At 43.0% G+C, this 22,818-nt stretch overlaps 1 protein-coding gene across 2 annotated transcripts; it reads right to left on the bottom strand.

Annotated features, from left to right (window-relative positions):
- Positions 1 to 5,269: 5,269 nt before the first annotated feature.
- Positions 5,270 to 17,169, bottom strand: LOC139456115 (sulfotransferase 1C2-like). 2 transcript variants are annotated; one of them, XM_071237648.1, is made up of 6 exons: positions 17,099 to 17,169; positions 10,447 to 10,625; positions 9,978 to 10,301; positions 7,932 to 8,035; positions 7,520 to 7,712; positions 5,270 to 5,803 (listed from the first exon to the last, which is right to left on the bottom strand). In XM_071237648.1, exons 1-6 carry the CDS (start codon positions 17,110 to 17,112, stop codon positions 5,694 to 5,696), a joined length of 924 nt encoding a protein of 307 aa, XP_071093749.1. In that variant the 5' UTR covers positions 17,113 to 17,169; the 3' UTR covers positions 5,270 to 5,693. The 2 variants fall into 2 exon arrangements, with proteins under 2 accessions (XP_071093749.1, XP_071093748.1); XM_071237647.1 differs by lacking the exon at positions 17,099 to 17,169 and adding an exon at positions 12,080 to 12,233.
- Between the last annotated feature and the right edge of the window lie 5,649 nt (positions 17,170 to 22,818).

Raw genomic sequence — 22,818 nt, forward strand, 5'->3', positions numbered from 1 at the left:
CACATATAATACATGTGGAGCCTCCTTGGGTAAATGACTTGTTCATAATATGCCTCTGTTCTATGCCTCACCCAACAGTGAATGGGTACCCGGTAGGATGAGTTAGAATGTAGCTGTTAACCTTCTAGCGCCTCATAGACAGCAGGGGTTGTATACTTACCAGGGAGCTGAGACTACCAGGGAGCTGAGACTAAAACCCGCGGTATGGTGTTCAGCTTGGAAACAGCGCTATACAAATGTATTATTTTTATGAAACCATGTTGGTTTTTTTCAGGATGTGTGTGTTGGGCTGTACGACCGGCGCCTTCCAGCCAGGATGTTCGGTTGCAGCACCAGCAAGGCTTGCCAACAGCTCGTGCAGAGTCGGAGTTCCCATGGCAACCTGTTCGTGTTCTGTTGTTCAAGAAATCTCTGTAACTGGCACGCATAAACTGTGATGATAAAAATAATGTCGACAGAATGGAGTTTTGCAGTCCTTTATCACAGTATTCCTCGCAGTAAAACCACAACAATTTTTTTTGTTTCGGCCGATTGGCGCCACAAAGCGATGGTGAACTAGACCATACCATATAACATCATCGGACTTTATTATATTTGGCAGACCTCTAATTTTATGGATTAGAAAAAAAATAGTCCAGCGAATGTCAGCTATAACCATTCACATATTTGATCAGGTGCACTGTATAGAAAATCTAGCCAATGCATGTAATGATGAAAGCATAACCTTCTATGACAGAAGTCAATACACATAAATGCTACTTTTAAAATAATAAAACATCGTGCACTTTCAGCAGAATCAACTCTGATTTTCTTTTGAAATCCATGGTCTCGCATTATTATCCCCCGCCACGGTAGAAGGGGGATATAGGAAGGGTTGCTGTCCGTTTCCGGAGCAGAACAAAATAACCGATCCGTGAAGATCTGGGGTAAAATAAGTCTTAGCAACCCATGCTTACCGTAAGAGGTGACTATGCTAGTCGTAAGAGGGTACTAACGGGATCGGGTGGTCAGGCTCGCTGACTTGGTTGATGCATGTCCTTGTATCCCAATTGCGTGGATCGATGCTTATGATGTCAATCACTGGATTGTCTGGTCCAGACTCGATTATTTACAGACCGCCGTCATATAGCTGGAATATTGCTGAGGGCGGCGTTAAACAACAAAAAACAACAACAAACAAACAAACTAAATAACCATGAGAGTTATCTTAATCAAACTTGGCACATAGATAGGTATAATGGTGAACTGGTACCTTTTGATAGTTTGTGATTTTTGAAAAATGTATGGAAACGACTTTGACTTCGAGTGAAAGTGGCGGTAGTGCTCGTTTCCAGAGGGCTTATACCATTGCACACAACCGGACAAGTCATATTGGCGGGGGATATGTGTATTTCATGCTTATTATGACCATTGGTTTGTCAGCACCATATCTGTCCTCGTCATCTTAAAGTCCAGTTTCCACATCTTCCCGAGGCAAGAGAGTTAACTGACTATAAAGTCCAGTTTCCGCCCTTGTCGAACTAGGCTGCAATTATGGAGTTACATATTTGGCAAGACTAACGAGTCTATGCATAGTCCAATCAAAATCGCGCAACGAACAAGATATCCGGTTCGTTAACAACAGAAAATTTCAACGTGCAGATTTCGGTCGACTGCAGGTTTTGCAAAGCATGTGTTCCACCAACTGGGCGTCGACAGATATCTTCCAAATCTTTTAATGCTTTTAATCAAGGTGCTCACGCGATTTGATGCACTTCGCGGGGTAAGACCCGTTTTATTACAATATAGATCTTGATTATCAAGCAGATCGTCTTGACTGGGCGCCACCCGTTTGTGATATGAGAGATGGAATCTGACTGGTCAATAGGAGGAACATAGAAGGGACATAACTCGTAATAGCCACTGGTGGCGCTACTATCGAGCCTGGAAATTCCAGCTTAGTTCGGCAACGGTGGAAACTGGACTTTTATAGTCAGTAAACTCCCTTGCCTCGGGAAGATGGTCCTCGTGGGTCTGACACATTACGTATTGGAGAAAACACGCTCACGAGGTTTTGGTAGACAGAGCATGCCCTGGGGAGAGGGAAAAACCAAGGGGACCAAGGCCCCCGCGGTTTTTGCCGAACCCCAGGTCTTAGCTCTGTCTACCAAATCCGAGGGAAAGTGTTTTTCCATGCTTATAAACCGAAAAAAGAAACTTCAAACAAGATTTTTCAACATTTTTATGTTTCGAACATACTTTCCATGAACCTTAGGAAACGCGCGTAAAATATCTGTTGCTGGAGTACGGATCTTGAAAAGGACATTCTAAAAACCAGTGAGACTTATCAACACCTCTGTAGCCTCGTGGTACACACACTGGGCTACAGATATGAAGGTTGCGAGTTCGATCCTCCGGAATATAAAGAAAACATTTGTCATTTCATTACATGTTACAATCAGAACGGAAGTTATATTAATAAAATACCCAGGATATTATATAAAATCCCTGGGATATTATAGCAAATATGACTAGCATATCCTATAAACTCCCTGGGATATTATATAAAATCCCAGGGACATTACGATGTCCCTGTTTATGAGATTTAACCCGACTGGAAAGTAAAACCTCACAATAGATTTTAATGCCTATAGAAAGAAGTCTCTTACTTAATAGAGATCCCAATGAATAGGTTTATAAGGTGACTGAAATACTGTTCAAATGAGTGAGTGAGTGTGTTTGGTTTTAGAAGTACACCGGACACACCAAGGTGAAGGACAACCGAAATGATGGGATTCACACATAATAACCCCCCGGGGGAGGGGGCAAGCGAACATGCCCTTGGGCCAGTAGGATTGTTGGTGAAACACCTTAGTCCTCCGTGACGATTGTTTATACGGGTCAGACGTGGTCTAATGGTAGAGCATCTGCCCGGAGAGCGGAAGGGGTTCAATTCCTGGCCGCGTCATACCAATAGACGTTAAAAGATGGTACTTGTTGTTAGCCTGTATGGCGCTCGGCTAAAAGAAGCACGGAGTCAGTACACTGTGTCTGAGTGGGGTATTCATGTTAAACTGCATCATGGTATCTCAGTGTGCTAGCACTATAAATCGGCATCAGTCCGGACTAGTACAAGCAGCTAGACACACACGTGCATGCACGTCGCTATATAAGTGCAATAATCTTGGACGCGACGTTACATCTCATTTCACCTCACCACCTTGTACGGGCCAAACATTGAATCTACAAGGGAACGGCGGAAGTCAAACAAGACACGGAAATAATGACACCAGGAGAGACCATAAAGATTAATTTATTAGCAATGAAATCGTCGCATGGCACAGGCAGTGTGTGCGACATATATAAAGCGAGATTAAAAAAATAAAATGATTCACGAACATGTTTTGTTGTACATACTTGTGTCCAAGGTAATTTTAGCGCCTTAAAGACCGGTGTATATTGTTGTTAATTACCAGGGTATAGCCAGTCGCGTACCTCTTCTTCTGAACTACGGTAATCCCCTCGTTCTTTGGTGCTGACTGTCTGGGATGGGCGAGAGGTACAATGTCAGCACTCGAGGGCTTTGGACTTTTTACCGTAGTTCCTCCATCAAGCACAAAGAGTGATCTTCGTTTAACAGCTTTTATTCCCACTTTGTGTTGCCGGTCAACCCACTCTATTTGTCACTTAAATACGAGACTCCGACCGCAAAGCTTCAGTCTCAGTCGAAATGCTGGTGCCTAAGTTTGGTTTCTGGTTCGAAAGATCATGACAACAAGCCGAGAACGGAGCACCAGTCAAGATGCAGTCTCCCCAGCCGCTCTCTAGCCGTTGTCTAGCCGTTCTCTCGATTTTTGGGCTTTTGCCCCTTTTTAAACCGGTACCTACGTCACAGCTCTACTCATTTTTCAATCTATCATTGGTCAACCACCTTTTCTCCCTACACTAGATCATTTTAACCCACTCTTATCTAATAACCAGCACCTTATTCGGACTTGTTATGATGCAGCTTCTCACCCTTTTGAATTTCGAACTAATGAATTGTTAATTACTTTAATTAGTTGTTAATTTCTGTATTTTTATGCCTATAATACGACCCCCGTTCTGGCAAAGAGTGTGTCCCCACACTCTAAGATGGTGCCAATTCTTGTTATACTATCTGGTATACATTCCTTCTTAACTTTATGACATTGATTTAACTTCCCTTTTATTATCTAAATAAGTATTACACTTTCATGCCTATAATACGACCCCCGTTCTGGGGAAGAGTGTGTCCTCACACTCTCAAGTCGTGGAGATCCACGTTGGTTCACTTTTTGAATTTGGAATACTTTGAGTGATAACCATCGTAACCATAGGCTGGTTGAACGTGGACAGTTTCACAGAGTCATTGTTCAGTATACATTATACATACAATTTCAATATATGTGGAACATTAATATCTCCACATCGGTTTAACAACAGCATGTTCAATGCCTAAACCGAAACGACTCATCAAGGAGGTAATTAATTTTATTGTAACATTGATATCATTCTCATAACGAGAAGTTACATCGCCACATCGACACATATGTTATGCTTAATGTAATTATAACTATAGATACTACTTCTATAATAACAATACATAAACACTTCTAATACAAATATATCAATTCACCTGTAACAAAACGCTTCTAGTTTGACTAAAATCAATTCATATGTAGTAACACTTCTTTCTACAAATATTATCAATTCCTAAGTAACACGAATCTTCCAATACAAATAAAAGCAAGTTACCTGTAACAAACACTTCTAGTACGAATATCACTTCGTATGTAATAACAACATTTTTACTATAATAATTTGTAAAACTATTAACGGAACAATATACGTGGATTGTAACATCTTGATGGTCATCCTCCAGTTACATGTAACTCCCCTTGAACGATTACTTTAGTCGCAATTAGACTATTTTGACTATCGTTTTGTCTTTTTTAATTTTTTTTTAAAATATATATTTGGGTTCCTGATTCGTCCGGACTGATCATTAACTATTTGAATTTAATTTGCGCCCCGGTCCGGGTCATATGCGTCTTTGGTGACGGGTTCAATGCCCCCGTTATTCCACTGTAACTCGTCCCAAAAGGTCGAACTTTGGGGAGGGTAAAATAGGCGTATTTGCGCCTCTCTCGTCTCCTTAAAACTGCATTGTAGCGGAAGTACGAGGCGTTTTGTCACGCCTATTACTGCCTTTGAGAGTTCCATGGGGGGAGGGGGGGGGGGGGGGGGGAAGGGGGGGGGGGGGGGGGGGGGGGAAACTAGTTGCCGTGGTCGTACACTCGCACCGACGTTGGCCTGAAGTAATTAATGAACGTCCTGACGTCGAATCTATTTAGTGCCCCTGCGTCAGGCGTTACTGTACGGTAGGATATGCCGGACAGTTTCAAAAGGGCGACAGCTAACTCCGCATGCTGCACCCGACGGCACCATTTACAGAACGTAATTGGTGGGAAATTTGTTCCCGAATCCGCAAGCGAAAATGTTTCATCCGTACGAAGGTATCCCCAATTGCCACGTCAGCATCAGGTACGCCTAGCTTTGTACTGTTTCATCTAGTAAGCTCTGGTGGTCGTGCAAAATACATACTTAGTGAATATTCATAGAGATAGGAATGACGCATATTAATGATATTTGGCATTCAGTGTCCTCGTCAATATATACATATGATCCGTCAGCTATTCATATGTGAACACAATGCCTGTTCCCTCAAACTTTCGGTCTATAACGGCATCGAATCTTTCGTTTTGAGCAACTGTTATCCAGTTCTTCCAATCCCCGACTTCACCTGAAACAATAACACCATGAATCTATAAGTACTTCAGTAAGTAATACAGGATTAACTTCCTTAGTAAGTAATACATGATTAACTTCCTTAGTAAGTAATACAGGATAAACTTCCTTAGTAAGTAATACAGGATAAACTTCCTTAGTAAGTAATACAGGATTAACTTCCTTAGTAAGTAATACAGGATAAACTTCCCTAGTAAGTACACAAAGATTAACTTCCTAAGTAAGTAATACAGGATTAACTTCCTAAGAAAGTAATGCAGGATTAACTTCCTAAGAAAGTAATGCAGGATTAACTTCCTAAGTAAATAATGCAGGATTAACTTCCTCAATAGGTAATACAGGATTAACTTCCTAAGTAAGAAATACAGGATTATGTTCATTAGTAAGTAATACAGGGTTAACTTCCTTAGTAAGTAAACCGGGATTAACTCCCTTAGTAAGTAATGCAGGATTAACTTCCTTAGTAAGTAATGCATGGTTAACTTCCTAAGTAAGTAATACAGGATTAACTTCCTAAGTAAGTAATACAGGATTAAGTTCAGTAGTAAGTAATACAGGATTAACTTCCTTAGTAAGTAAAACGGGATTAACTTCCTTAGTAAGTAATGCAGGATTAACTTCCTAAGTAAGTAATGCAGGATTAACTTCCTAAGTATGTAATACAGGATTAACTTCCTAAGTAAGTAATACAGGATCAAGTTCATTTGTAAGTAATACAGGATTAACTTCCTTAGTAAGTAAAACAGGATTAACTTCCTAAGTAAGTAATGCAGGATTAACTTCCTAAGTAAGTAATACAGGATTAACTTCCTAAGTAAGTAATGCAGGATTAACTTCCTAAGTAGGTAATACAAGATTAACTTCATTAGTAAGTAATAGAGGATTAACGTCATCAGTAAGTAATACAGGATTAAGTTTATTAGTAAGTAATACAGGATTAACTTTCTTAGAAAGCAACACATGACCAGGTCTTAAGTAAGTAATACACCAAGGACCTACTCTGACCCGCGTGTGTCCTCTCAACAAGCAATATAATACTTGGGACCAACTCTAACCTGTCGTGTCCTCAAAACAATCAATACAGTACTTGGGACCTACTCTAACCTGTCGTGTCCTCACAACAAGCAATATAATACTTGGGACCAACTCTAACCTGTCGTGTCCTCACAACAAGCAATATGATACTTGGGACCAACTCTAACCCGCGTGTGTCCTCACAACAAGCAGTATAATACTTGGGACCAATTCTAACCTGTCGTGTCCTCACAACAATCAATATAACACTTGGGACCAACTCTAACCTGTCGTGTCCTCACAACAATCAACATAATACTTGGGACCTACTCTAACCTGTCGTGTCCTCACAACAATCAATATAATACTTGGGACCAACTCTAACCTGTCGTGTCCTCACAACAAGCAGTATAATACTTGGGACCAACTCTAACCTGTCGTGTCATCACAACAATCAATATAATACTTGGGACCAACTCTCATCCGCGTGTGTCTTCACAACAATCAATATAACACTTGGGACCTACTCTAACCCGCGTGTGACATCACAACAATCAATATAATACTTGGGACCAACTCTAACCCGCGTGTGTCTTCACAACAAGCAATATAACACTTGGGGCCTACTCTGACCCGTGTGGTCATGTGATTTACGATTCCAATGAAGAGACAATGGCAAACCTAAGAATCATCTCACCTTTTCTGTACATCCCTTCGTGTCCTTCCTTCCAGGCTTCGGACCAATTGCTATTTGGTAATTCCTCCTTCACCTCCTTGGCTGCAACCTTCAGCTTCTTAAAGCTGCACGCTTCCGCTATTTGCTCACAGAGTTCATCAGTGACTGACTCTCCGATGAACTCGGCAACCGCTTTGATGTTTTTAACAGGATCCTAAAAAGAAAACCACCAGGCGACATCACATGCCTCATATCAATGACTATATTACAGCACATGGCGAGGACATGACGTTCCCTTGGAGTGACTACACAGTACACAGGAATGAGCAGAGTGAAGTTTGAATTTTCAAGTGTTCAGACAAATCTTCTAACTGTATACTTAGCAGACCATGACCTCCTGTCGACACAGGTCATAGATCAAAGAAATACAAACCTCTTTCAAGTTTTCATAAAACAATGTTAGGAAAGGCAAGTCCGGGTTGTCCTGTTTCACTTTCTGCCAATCATTCACGTAGTCGGCATAACCACCACCGGGAACTGAAACATTGGAAGTAATTAAATGAAACACCATAAACATATATTTATATGTAAGCATATGTCTACAGGAAGGCCAGCGCCTACTGAAGTAGCGATGAAACAGGGCAGAACTTTATGTATTTATTTAAGCAACATATAGGTAAATCTTAATCCACACTCAGGGAGCAGCACATCGGAGCATTTAATATTAACCCACATTCACAGAGTGCGTCTCATTGGAGTGTTCACACTCAGCGCAGCAGGTCAGAGCCTATAACCCACATTCAGACGGCGGAGCAGGTCAGAGACTTTAACCCACATTCAGACGGCGCAGCAGGTTAGAGACCATAACCCACATTCAGAGGGCGCAGCAGATCAGAGGATATAACCCACATTCAGACAGCGCAGCAGGTCAGAGACTATAACCCACATTCAGACAGCGCAGCAGGTCAGAGCCTATAACCCACATTCAGACACCGCAGCAGGTCAGAGACTATAACCCACATTTAGACGGCACAGCAGGTCAGAGACTATAACCAACAATCAGACGGCGCAGCAGGTCAGAGACTTTAACCCACATTCATACGGCGCAGCAGGTCAGAGACTATAACCCACATTCAGACGGCGCAGCAGGTTAGAGACCATAACCCACATTCAGAGGGCGCAGCAGATCAGAGGATATAACCCACATTCAGACAGCGCAGCAGGTCAGAGACTATAACCCACATTCAGACAGCGCAGCAGGTCAGAGCCTATAACCCACATTCAGACACCGCAGCAGGTCAGAGACTATAACCCACATTTAGACGGCGCAGCAGGTCAGAGACTTTAACCCACATTCAGACGGCGCAGCAGGTCAGAGACTATAACCCACATTCAGACAGCGCAGCAGGTCAGAGGCCATAACCCACATTCAGACAGCGCAGCAGGTCAGAGGCTATAACCCACATTCAGACAGCGCAGCAGGTCAGAGACTATAACCCACATTCAGACAGCGCAGCAGGTCAGAGCCTATAACCCACATTCAGACAGCGCAGCAGGTCAGAGACTATAACCCACATTTAGACGGCACAGCAGGTCAGAGACTATAACCAACAATCAGACGGCGCAGCAGGTCAGAGACTTTAACCCACATTCAGACGGCGCAGCAGGTCAGAGACTATAACCCACATTCAGACAGCGCAGCAGGTCAGAGGCCATAACCCACATTCAGACAGCGCAGCAGGTCAGAGGCTATAACCCACATTCAGACAGCGCAGCAGGTCAGAGGCCATAACCCACATTCAGACAGCGCAGCAGGTCAGCAGCTCAGACAAAAACAGTCAAAGTGATTTGACATTGATACGTTAAATCAGTCATGCATGACAATATTACCGTAGAACCTCTGGTAACCTTGCCATACAACGGAAAGAAACAGGCCTCTATGCTACAGTGTCTCCAGCGAAGAAAAATGAAAAGGGAACCTAGATGAACCTGGGGAAAAATCTAGACTTCTTTGTTTTGAGTTAAAGCATTACAGTAATTGATGGGCGAAAGGGAAATAAAATGGTTCAGGGACTGGGAGACAGACTACACGGCGTGTTGCCTTAACGTGGGAGGAAAGCCTGTCATGTCCCAGACGTTTACCATCTTGGTCAAACACACAAACCAGGGCATAGAACTGACACAGCTAGAAACGTAATTGGAACCGGGATTCGAATCCATGATAATAGGTTTCTGGCATGCCATGCCAATTGCGGAACCTTAAACGACTGGGCCACCATGAACTGTATTTGGTTGAATAGCTGAAGAAACGTTAGTAAACGTATCATATTAATTGTTGATTTGAAATCAAATAAATATAAAAAAACATTTCTGCCGTTGGATTATTATAAACATATACATGCATGGTAATAACCATATTAAACTATCAGCCTTTGTTAAAATCATGAGGCTTGATATGACCATTGAACATTTCACTCACCTTTTCCTTCAAGAAACAGATCCAGAAATTCTGAATACGTCCCGTCATACATAAACGCCTTTTTGAGTCCGCTGACATGATGATAGTGAGATACGCTGACATCTTTTGGATTTCGCATGATGAAGATGGTTTTAATCCTCTTCTCCACCAGTTTCTCCGGGAGATGACGGAAGTAAAGATGTGAGTTCAGAACCCGCGGGGAAGGAAGTTCATCAGCCCGCTCAAACTTCGGCATCCCTAACATGGCGATCTCTTTTGACTTCTTGTGGTACTCGGAGTTACCTGCCCTGAGCATGGTGACGATTTCCCACAACCAGTGGGTACCTGGGAGGATCAGAATAGACAGAATTGTGTCAGTTGGGTTTAACGCCTCTTCACTGCGGCGTTGAACAGCATTGACTCATACTAGAAATCATATTATTCATTTTAAAATCATTTATTGAGTAAATCGTCTATCTCATGTTCTTACCACATTTGGGATATGCCGCTATCATGACGTCATCGTCCCTCAGCTCGAACTTCTGAACATTTCGGATATTTTCCATTTCATTCTCAGGGGTGTTGCGAATTTGCAGGAGGACGCCGTCATGTTTGTAGAAGGACCACCCATGACCATTTTCATTCCGGTAGTCCAGAATCTCGGGAGTTCTAGGAAGAATGAATGAGTAAGGTATTTGGGGCAGTTAAGAGCCTATAACCCACATTCAGACAGCGCAGTAGGTCAGAGGCTATACCCCACATTCAGACAGCGCAGCAGGTCAGAGACTATACCCCACATTCAGACAGCGCAGCAGGTCTGAGAGTAAAAAAAACCCATTCAGACAGCGCAGCAGGTCAGATCCAATAACCCACATTCAGACAGCGCAGCAGGTCAGAGACCATAACCCACATTCAGACAGCGCAGCAGGTCAGAGAGTTAAAACCCACATTCAGACAGCGCAGCAGGTCAGAGCCCATACCCCACATTCAGACAGCGCAGCAGGTCAGAGGCTATACCCCTCATTCAGACAGCGCAGCATGTCAGATCCTGTAACCCACATTCAGACAGCGCAGCAGGTCAGATCCAATAACCCACATTCAGACAGCGCAGCAGGTCAGAGACCATAACCCACATTCAGACAGCGCAGCAGGTCAGATCCTGTAACCCACATTCAGACAGCGCAGCAGGTCAGATCCTGTAACCCACATTCAGACAGCGCAGCAGGTCAGAGACCATAACCCACATTCAGACAGCGCAGCAGGTCAGAGAGTTAAAACCCACATTCAGACAGCGCAGCAGGTCAGAGCCCATACCCCACATTCAGACAGCGCAGCAGGTCAGAGGCTATACCCCTCATTCAGACAGCGCAGCATGTCATAGAGTTAAAACCCACATCCAGACAGCGCAACAGGTCAGAGACTATACCCCACATTCAGACAGCGCAGCAGTTCAGAGGCTATACCCCACATTCAGACAGCGCAGCAGGTCAGAGGCTATAAACCACATTCATACAGCGCAGCAGATCAGAGGCTATAAACCACATTCAGACAGCGCAGCAGGTCAGAGGCTATACCCCACATTCAGACAGCGCAGCAGGTCAGAGGCTATACCCCACATTCAGACAGCGCAGCAATTCAGAGTTAAAACCCACATTCAGACAGCGCAGCAGGTCAGAGGCTATAAACCACATTCAGACAGCGCAGCAGGTCAGAGGCTATACCCCCACATTGAGACAGCGCAGCAGATCAGAGGCTATAACCCACATTCAGACAGCACAGCAGGTCAGAGGCTATAAACCACATTCATACAGCGCAGCAGATCAGAGGCTATAAACCACATTCAGACAGCGCAGCAGATCAGAGGCTATACCCCCACATTCAGACAGCACAGCAGGTCAGAGGCTATAAACCACATTCATACAGCGCAGCAGATCAGAGGCTATAAACCACATTCAGACAGCGCAGCAGGTCAGAGCCTATAACTCACATTCAGACATCACACACACACACACACACACACACACACTCGCCTCTCACGACATCGTCGCGTACGGTGTCAACTAATTAAAAACACTGCAACAGCGATGAAGGATGAAGCCTATTTGAGGAGAATATTTACTTACTGCTGACTTTCCATGTTGATCACTACTTGTTATGATGGACGTTTCAAATGTCCTTCTCGCGTGACTTCGCTACTTACCTAATCACGTTCCTACACAGTGTAGATTACCTACATATGAAAGTACATGTACTTTTAGGTCACTTTGACCCATCGTTGGTCATACTGGTTCACGCTGACTGTTGCGCTAAGACAGTCACCCAGTTAACTGCGCAGGCGTTGGGGTCCATACAGATTAAACAGCGACGCGAGTCAAGAGTTCAAGTCCCAGATATGTTTACAAAAGGTTTGATAGTTAAGCGTCTACGACCTGCGTTATTGAGCTTTCCTACATACTAAGACTGTTTTAGGTGCTGTGAACTGAAATAGAATTCAAAGCGGCGTCAAACCCACTCTCTCACACTATCAATAAGTATTCCAAGCTTGTTTAGGGGTACACTACACATCTGTAAGGAAATCAATACTCGTTGCTTGTCAACCTCTTCAACTTGACGTCTGTGTCCAGTTAACCCTTAAAATCCTACAGTGTTAATTCTATGTTTATTAGGGGGAACGGATGGCCCAGTCGTCTAAGGCGCCGCGATTCGCTGTGCAGAGTTGTGTCCCTTGGGCACGCCAGAAACCTATGATTGTGGGTTCGAATCCCGGTTCGCCGCGATTATGTTTCTAGGTTTGTCAGCACCATACCCGTGCTCGTGGGTTTCACCAAAGTGGTAAATGTCTGAGACCTGCATCACTTCGGGCTTTCCTCCCACATTAAGCTGACACGCTGTGATATAACTGGGATAATGTTAAAAGCGGCGTTAAATCCAACTCACTCACTCTGTTTATTAACACATATAACACAAGCCCTGGCGACTACACAGCAATGAAGGAAGCGTCCCAACCAATGTCACCGGTGAGACACAGCCCTGTTTGTTTCGAGGGCTGCTGGCGTGGACTGGTACAGTCTTGGTTGAGTAGACAAGGAGACAGTAGACAGGTCTTTACACTGTTGTCACTACCCCTAGTGTGTCACCCTTTGCATTCCAAAAGACCCCACTCCTCCGGTGGAACCACGAATAAGTCCAAATACCCGGAACACAGGTCTCAAAACGTGTTGTGCCACCCTGAGCAAGTGACAAAGCTGAAATGTGCCTCTGTTTACCCAGCAGGAAATGGGTACCCGACAGTTGAAGTGGGTGTAAAAACCCTCTAGCCCCCATGGGTTGTATACTCCCCGGGGAGTTGATAATGATAACTGGGACTGAAAGGGATCCACTGGTCGGGGAACAAATAAACCACATTCGAGATTATCCACTGGATAAGTGTGACATATAAATGTATGATATGATAGGAAAATATATAAAAAGTCTTGTGGGTAGCATGTCCAGGTGAACGCTGTGCGAGGAACTCTAACCTAGATGCACGGGAGGATATCTTACAGCTATTTCTGTCAGCCCGACACGCTCACACCAAGGCTGAACAGTTTATGCAAGTCACAGATCTGAGAGACAAGGTATGTTATAGAGATAACAACCACGTGTTGTATAACGAAAGTGTCTTTAAATTTACTATACCGCGGCAAAGGGTGTACATTTTTTTGCACCTTGTTTTTCGATTATTTCAATTTCTTTATATGGTATCGGATATTAGTTATACCAAATTGCTTCCCCTCCTAATTTTACCAGATTGCTTCCCCTACTAATTATGCCAGATTGCTTCCTCTATTTTACCACGCAATTGGGATCGATGACATGCATCAACCAAGTCAGCGAGCCTGACCACTCGATCCCGTTAGTCGCCTCTCACGACATCGTCGCGTACGGTGTCAACTAATTAAAAACACTGCAACAGCGATGAAGGATGAAGCCTATTTGTGTAGAATATGTACTTACTGCTGACTTTCCATGTTGATCACTACTTGTTATGATGGACGTTTCAAATGTCCTTCTCGCGTAACTTCGCTACTTACCTTATCACGTTCCTGCACAGTGTAGATTACCTACATATGAAAGTACATGTACTTTTAGGTCACTTTGACCCATCGTTGGTCATACTGGTTCACGCTGACTGTTGCGTTAAGACAGTCGCCCAGTTAACTGCGCAGGCGTTGGGGTCCATACAGATTAAACAGCGACGCGAGTCAAGAGTTCAAGTCCCAGATATGTTTACAAAAGGTTTGATAGTTAAGCGTCTACGACCTGCGTTATTGAGCTTTCCTACATACTAAGACTGTTTTAGGTGCTGTGAACTGAAATAGAATTCAAAGCGGCGTCAAACCCACTCTCACACACTATCAATAAGTATTCCAAGCTTGTTTAGGGGTACACTACACATCTGTAAGGAAATCAATACTCGTTGCTTGTCAACCTCTTCAACTTGACGTCTTTGTCCAGTTAACCCTTAAAATCCTACAGTGTTAATTCTATGTTTATTAGGGGGAACGGATGGCCCAGTCGTCAAAGGCGCCGCGATTCGCTGTGCAGAGTTGCGTCCCTTGGGCACGCCAGAAACCTATGATTGTGGGTTCGAATCCCGGTTCGCCGCGATTATGTTTCTAGGTTTGTCAGCACCATACCGTGGGTTTCACCAAAGTGGTAAAAGTCTTAGACCTGCATCACTCCGGGCCTTCCTCCCACATTACACTGACACGCTGTGATATAACTGGAATAATGTTAAAAGCGGCGTTAAATCCAACTCACTCACTCTGTTTATTAACACATATAACACAAGCCCTGGCGACTACACAGCAATGAAGGAAGCGTCCCAACCAATGTCACCGGTGAGACACAGCCCTGTTTGTTTCGAGGGCTGCTGGCGTGGACTGGTACAGTCTTGGTTGAGTAGACAAGGAGACAGTAGACAGGTCTTTACACTGTTGTCACTACCCCTAGTGTGTCACCCTTTGCATTCCAAAAGACCCCACTCCTCCGGTGGAACCACGAATAAGTCCAAATACCCGGAACACAGGTCTCAAAACGTGTTGTGCCACCCTGAGCAAGTGACAAAGCTGAAATGTGCCTCTGTTTACCCAGCAGGAAATGGGTACCCGACAGTTGAAGTGGGTGTAAAAACCTTCTAGCGCCCATGGGTTGTATACTCCCCGGGGAGTTGATAATGATAACTGGGACTGAAAGGGATCCACTGGTCGGGGAACAAATAAACCGCATTCGAGAAGATTATCCACTGGATAAGTGTGGTATATAAATGTAAAAGATAATAGGATAATATATAAAAGGTCTTGTGGGTAGCATGTCCAGGTGAACGCTGTGCGAGGAACTCTAACCTAGATGCACGGGAGGATATCTTACAGCTATTTCTGTCAGCCCGACACGCTCACACCAAGGCTGAACAGTTTATGCAAGTCACAGATCTGAGAGACAAGGTATGTTATAGAGATAACAACCACGTGGTTTATAACGAAAGTGTCTTTAACTTTACTATACCGCGGCAAATGGTGTACACATTTTTGCACCTTGAGTTGCTTGATATGATATCGGATATTAGTTATACCAAATTGCTCCCCCTCCTAATTTTACCAGATTGCTTCCCCTACTAATTATGCCAGATTGCTTCTCCCAGTAATTTTACCACATTGCTTCCCCCACTAATTATGCCAGATTGCTTCCCCCACTAATTATGCCAGATTGCTTCCCCCACCTCGTCTGTTTCCGGCATAATCCATGACATTCGTGACTTATTCGTGACCAACTCGTGTCTATCCGGGACAAGTCGTGCCCGTGTCGAAGGTTTGCATATGGGCCTATGAACACGAGATCGAGTTCAAACAAGAAGGATAACTCTTACTGTACCCGTGTCTCAGTGTTCAATATAGGCGTTACAGCAGTGCTTGCTTATTCCTGTTTTCAAAGTACTGAACCTCTATTACAAACCTTAAAATAAATATTACTCTTAATGTAAACATTTTTACATCAAGGGTTGTGGGTTAACTCTTGTTACAGCAGGTCAGAGTTTAAACTCACATTCAGACAGCGCAGCAGGTCAGAGGCTATAAACCACATTCAGACAGCGCAGCAGGTCAGAGTTAAAACCCACATTCAGACATCATGCACACACACACACACACACACACACACACACACACACACACACACACACACACACACACACACACACACACACACACACACACACACACACACACACACACACACACACTCCCAAGCGTCTTACAGTTGTTGTTTTTTTGTTATACAGCTGTATGGCGGCAGTCTGTGAATAATCATGTCTGGACCACACAATTCAGTGATGTGAGCATCGATCCCCGAAACTTGGATACGATGATCTGCATCAACCAAGTCAGAGAGCCTGACCACCCGATCCCGTTAATTGGGATTGATGACATGCATCAACCAATTCAGCAGGCCTGACCACCCGATCCCGTTAATTGGGATTGATGACATGCATCAACCAAGTCAGCAGGCCTGACCACCCGATCCCGTTAATTGGGATTGATGACATGCATCAACCAAGTCAGCAGGCCTGACCACCCGATCCCGTTAGTCGCCTCTTACCACAAGCATATAGGTTGCTGAAGACCTATTCTAACACGGATCTTCGCGGGTCCGTTTTACAGTATTAAAAGAGTAGTTGAAATGGTAGTTTGTTTGAGGACGTACTTGGCAAGAAGGATTCAATCTGTGAGCCAGTGTCAATGTAACACTTATCTCGCTTTACCTAGTTTCATCCAAGCGTACCTCAATCCCGTACGTTTAGTGCAACTGACGTATTAAGCCGAGATGTTGGTTGGTTGGTTGTTTAACGCCGCACTCAGCAATATTCCAGCTATACAACTGCGGCTTGTAAATAATCGAGTCTGGACCAGACAATCCAGTGATTGATATCATGAGCATCGATCCACGCAATTCGGATCGATGACATGCATCAACCAAGTCAGCGAGCCTGACCACCCGATCCCGTTAGTCGCCTCTCACGACATCGTCGCGTAAGGTGTCAACTAATTAAAAACACTGCAACAGCGATGAAGGATGAAGCCTATTTGAGGAGAATATGTACTTACTGCTGACTTTCCATGTTGATCACTACTTGTAATGATGGACGCTTGGAATGTCCTTCTCTCGTGACTTCGCTACTTACCTAATCACGTTCCTACACAGTGTAGATTACCTACATATGAAAGTACATGTACTTTTATGTCACTTTGACCCATCGTTGGTCATACTGGTTCACGCTGACTGTTGCGTTAAGACAGTCACCCAGTTAACTGCGCAGGCGTTGGGGGTCCATGCAGATTAAACAGCGACGCGAGTCAAGAGTTCAAGTCCCAGATATGTTTACAAAAGGGTTGATAGTTAAGCGTCTACGACCTGCGTTATTGAGCTTTCCTACATACTAAGACTGTTTTAGGTGCTGTGAACTGAAACAGAATTCAAAGCGGCGTCAAACCCACTCTCTCACACTATCAATAAGTATTCCAAGCTTGTTTAGGGGTACACTACACATCTGTAAGGAAATCAATACTCGTTGCTTGTCAACCTCTTCAACTTGACGTCTGTGTCCAGTTAACTCTTAAAATCCTACAGTGTTAGTTCTATGTTTATTAGGGGGCACGGTTGATCCAGTCGTCTAAGGCGCCGCGATTCGCTGTGCAGAGTTGTGTCCCTTGGGCACGCCAGAAACCTATGATTGTGGGTTCGAATCCCGGTTCGCCGCGATTATGTTTCTAGGTTTGTCAGCACCATACCGTGGGTTTCACCAAAGTGGTAAACGTCTTAGACCTGCATCACTCCGGGCTTTCCTCCCACATTAAGCTGACACGCTGTGATATAACTGGGATAATGTTAAAAGCGGCGTTAAATCCAACTCACTCACTCTGTTTATTAACACATATAACACAAGCCCTGGCGACTACACAGCAATGAAGGAAGCGTCCCAACCAATGTCACCGGTGAGACACAGCCCTGTTTGTTTCGAGGGCTGCTGGCGTTGACTGGTACAGTCTTGGCTGAATAGACAAGCGGTCTGAATCAGCAATGTTTACAGGTCTTTACAGTGTTGTCACTACCCCTAGTGTACAGTACATTCCCCCAGTGCATTACAAAAGACCCCACCCCTCCGGTGGAACCACGAATACGTCCAAATACCCGGAACACAGGTCTCAAAACGTGCTGTGCCACCCTGAGCAAGTGACAAGAATTTTACCAGATTGCTTCCCCCACTTAGTTTTCCAGATTGCTTCCCACATTAATTTTAACAGATTGCTTCCCCTCCTTATTATACCAAATCGCTTCCCCCACTTATTTTAACAGACTGCTTCCCCCACTAATTATGCCAGATTGCTTCCCCCAGTAATTTTAACAGATTGCTTCCCCTCCTAATTTTACCAGATTGCTTCCCCCAGTAGTTTTAACAGATTGCTTCCCCTCCTAATTTTACCAGATTGCTTCCCCCACTAATTATGCCAGATTGCTTCCCCCACTCATTTTAACAGATTGCTTCCCCTCCTAGTTTTACCAGATTGCTTCCCCCACTAATTTTAACAGATTGCTTCCCCTCCTAATTTAAACAGATTGCTTCCCCTCCTAATTTTAACAGATTGCTTCCCCTCCTAATTATACCAGATTGCTTCCCCCACTTATTTTAACAGATTGCTTCCCCCACTAATTATGCCAGATTGCTTCCCCCACTAATTATGCCAGATTGCTTCCCCCACTCATTTTAACAGATTGCTTCCCCTCCTAGTTTTACCAGATTGCTTCCCCCACTAATTTTAACAGATTGCTTCCCCTCCTAATTTAAACAGATTGCTTCCCCTCCTAATTTTAACAGATTGCTTCCCCTCCTAATTATACCAGATTGCTTCCCCCACTTATTTTAACAGATTGCTTCCCCCACTAATTATGCCAGATTGCTTCCCCCACTAATTATGCCAGATTGCTTCCCCCACTCATTTTAACAGATTGCTTCCCCTCCTAGTTTTACCAGATTGCTTCCCCCACTAATTTTAACAGATTGCTCCCCCCACTCATTATGCCAGATTGCTTCCCCCACTAATTTTAACAGATTGCTTCCACCACTTATTATGCGAGATTGCTTCCACCACTTACTATGCCAGATTGCTTCCCCCACCTCGCCTGATTCCGGTATAATCCATGACATTCGTGACTTATTCGTGACCAACTCGTGTCTATCCGGGACAAGTCGTGCCCGTGTCGAAGGTTTGCATATGGGCCTATGAACACGAGATCGAGTTCAAACAAGAAGGATAACTCTTACTGTACCCGTGTCTCAGTGTACAATATAGGCGTTACCGCAGTGCTTCCTTATTCCTGCTTTCAAAGCACTGAACCTCCATTACAAACCTTTACAAAAATTACTCTTTATGTAAACATTATACATCAAGGGTTGCGGGTTAACTCTTGTTACAACCCTTAATGTAAAATATATTCTTTATGTAAAACTTGTGTATTTCTACACACAACAAAATAAGAGCAGTTTAATATTCAAACTCAGTGAGTAATCCCAAGTAGCATTTAGCTTACCGTTCTGAGTGTGGTGGTCAGACTCGGTGAACAGGTTGATTGTATACCATCGAACTCCGACGACGTGAATCGTTGCTTACAGTATGAACAACAGGTTGCCCTGGTCGAGTCTTGATTATGTACTCAAGTAAAGACATATGGCTGAATACAAAATACATGTATATGCTTGATATAAAATGAAAGCTTTCGTATAGTTGGTATTTAACTAAAGAGTGAGTAGTTGAGTATTGTTTTACACCGCTTTTAGCATTATTCCAGCAATATCATGGCGGGGGACACCAGAAATGGGCTTCACACATTGTACCCATGTGGGGAAACGAACCCGGTTTTCGGCGTGACGAGCGAACGCTTTAACAGCTAGGCTACCCGACCGCCCTTTAACTGAAAGAAATGTGTAGGAATATCATGCATGTTTCATAAACCAGAATATATTGTTTAGAATATGTTGTTTAAAACCCGTAATATTTATTCCCTTAATTTTCCATTAACAGCATCTGAAAGTATTTAATACTGATATTTATACGACATCCTTTCAGTGTACTGTACGCTTTGGCTTGGGTTTTCTTTGACAAATTTCTAAATAATTCGTTTGAATAGTTTGATTAAATTTTTTAGGGGAACTATTTTATTGTAAATCTAATTTGACTGACAGAGTTGCCACCGTGTTGATGCATCGTTTCCTTGTTGCCTTTCCATCGGTGCACCCCCGCAATTATACTTGTCCTTTATCAAGTGGAAGCTACTATGATCTGTGAAGAGGCACGTTTGTTTGTCATAACGTTACTTAATGCAGTCAGATGACCCACATTTTGACGTAATGAAACAAGGTAACATTTCTGACATAAATTATTTCAGCCATATCAGTCTGTTTAGGGTTAAGTCCCGAAGCACTGGTATTGCAACCGATCCTGCTGGTAGCTTCGCTATAGGTTGCTTTGCAATTTCTATCTTTAAAATTGCTTTAATTTGTAAAAGGTTTTACCTACGTAAAATTATTTTATTTTACATATAATTTGACGAACAAAGAGTTGCCCCGCGTTCATGCCTCGCATCAAAGGTTTCAGCCGTTCATCAGTCTTTGTTTAGTCTGGACCAGACAAGCCAGTGATTCCAAGCCGTCAAGGTACGATGACGATGACACGCGTTGAACCAAATCAGCTGGCATGTTATGTTGTTTGTTGTTGAAGGCGACACTCGCATATTCCAGCTATACGACGGACGTTATAGTTGTAGTTGAAGTAGTACTTATTGATGTAGTAGACGTAGCAGTTCGCAATGTAGTAGTCGTAGAAGTACTCACTGTCGTAGTAGTAGTAGTAGTAGTAGTAGAAGTAGTAGTAGTATAAGTAGCAGTAGTATGTAGTACTAGAAGTAGTTGAAGTAGTAAGTAGTTGAAGTAGTGGTAGTAGAAGAAGAAGTAGTAGAAGTAGTAGTTGTAGAAGTAGTATGTAGTAGTAGTGGTAGTAAAAGTAGTGGTTGTAGAAGTAGTAGTAGTAGTAGTAGTAGTAGTAGTAGTAGTTGTTGTAGTAGTAGTAGAAGGAGTAGTAGTAGTAGAAGTAGTTATTGTAGAAGTAGTATGTAGTTGAAGAAGTGGAGGTAGTATAAGTAGCAGTAGTATGTAGTACTAGAAGTAGTAGAAGTAGTAGTAGTTGAAGTAGTAGTTGTAGAAGAAGAAGTAGTAGAAGTAGTAGTAGTTGTAGAAGTAGTATGTAATAGTAGTGGTAGTAGAAGTAGTGGTTGTAGAAGTAGTAGTAGTAGTAGTAGTAGAAGCAGTAGTAGTAGTAGTAGCAGTAGTTGTTGTAGTAGTAGTAGAAGGAGTAGTAGTAGTAGAAGTAGTTATTGTAGAAGTAGTATGTAGTTGAAGAAGTGGAGGTAGTATAAGTAGCAGTAGTATGTAGTACTAGAAGTAGTAGAAGTAGTAGTAGTTGAAGTAGTAGTTGTAGAAGAAGAAGTAGTAGAAGTAGTAGTAGTTGTAGAAGTAGTATGTAATAGTAGTGGTAGTAGAAGTAGTGGTTGTAGAAGTAGTAGTAGTAGTAGTAGTAGAAGCAGTAGTAGTAGTAGTAGTAGTAGTTGTTGTAGTAGTAGTAGAAGGAGTAGTAGTAGTAGAAGTAGTTATTGTAGAAGTAGTAGTATGTAGTTGAAGAAGTGGAGGTAGTTGTTGTAGTAGTAGTAGGAGGAGTAGTAGTTGTAGAAGTAGTATGTGGTAGAAGTAGTAGTAGTAGTAGTAGTAGTAGTGGTAGTGGTAGTGGTAGGGGTAGTAGTAGTATGTAGTTGAAGAAGTGGTAGTAGTTGTTGGATCGTTGCTTACAGTATGAACAACAGGTTGCCCTGGTCGAGTCTTGATTATGTAGTCAAGTAAAAACATCTGGCTGAATACAAAATATATGCTGGATATTAAATACATAGAGGCTACTTCATGCTTTTTGTCGAATACGATTTATATTTCGTCGAGTGAAGCCTCAAACATCACATTGTTTCTCGATCTTCGATGAAGCATGAAGTAGTCTATTTATTATATACATCTCCCATTTTTACATATTTTAAATTGAAATTTAGTCAGATCTTTCAACTACGAGAACGACGATATTTCTCGCGTCTCGACCTGCTCACGTATACTCATTATAAGCTTATATTTTCACTGCAGTTAAATATCATTTTTCAAATTTATTTCACAATACCATTTATATTTTCACTATACATCTATATATTTCATACCTATACAATAAATAGAGGCTACTTCATGCTTTTTGTATAGACGGTATTTAACTGGAGAGTAGTAGTAGTAGTAGTAGTAGTAGTAGTAGTAGTAGTAGTTGTTGTAGTAGTAGTGGTGGTGGTGGTGGTGGTGGTTGTAGTAGTAGTATTAGTGCTGAAGTCAAGCTGCAACACTGTCAAACATCATACAGGATTTACAGAACAGGAACGAACAACCTGAATGCATGCGAACTGTCCAAGTGCCTGCCACTGCAATGAACCAGTTCCTCCTGCCGGAAGTGATTCACAACCTTTCTGACCTCTTAGACCTTCTACGTGATTATTGACGGATGCAGGAGGTATTACTAACCATTTAACCATCAGTTAGTCATATCATTACGCTGACAGGCTCTGTATCTTAACTGAGGGACAATGGGAAGTATACAGAGATGTTCTTTTGCGTAAATGAATGATGTTGCATTTGATTATGTCTGTTTAACCACGACCCATTCCTGCAACAGCTTGTGTAAGGTGATCTATGGCT

Source organism: Haliotis cracherodii, unplaced genomic scaffold, assembly GCF_022045235.1.
Source record: "Haliotis cracherodii isolate W230 unplaced genomic scaffold, xgHalCrac1.p SCAF_11, whole genome shotgun sequence".
Lineage (NCBI taxonomy): Eukaryota > Metazoa > Mollusca > Gastropoda > Lepetellida > Haliotidae > Haliotis > Haliotis cracherodii.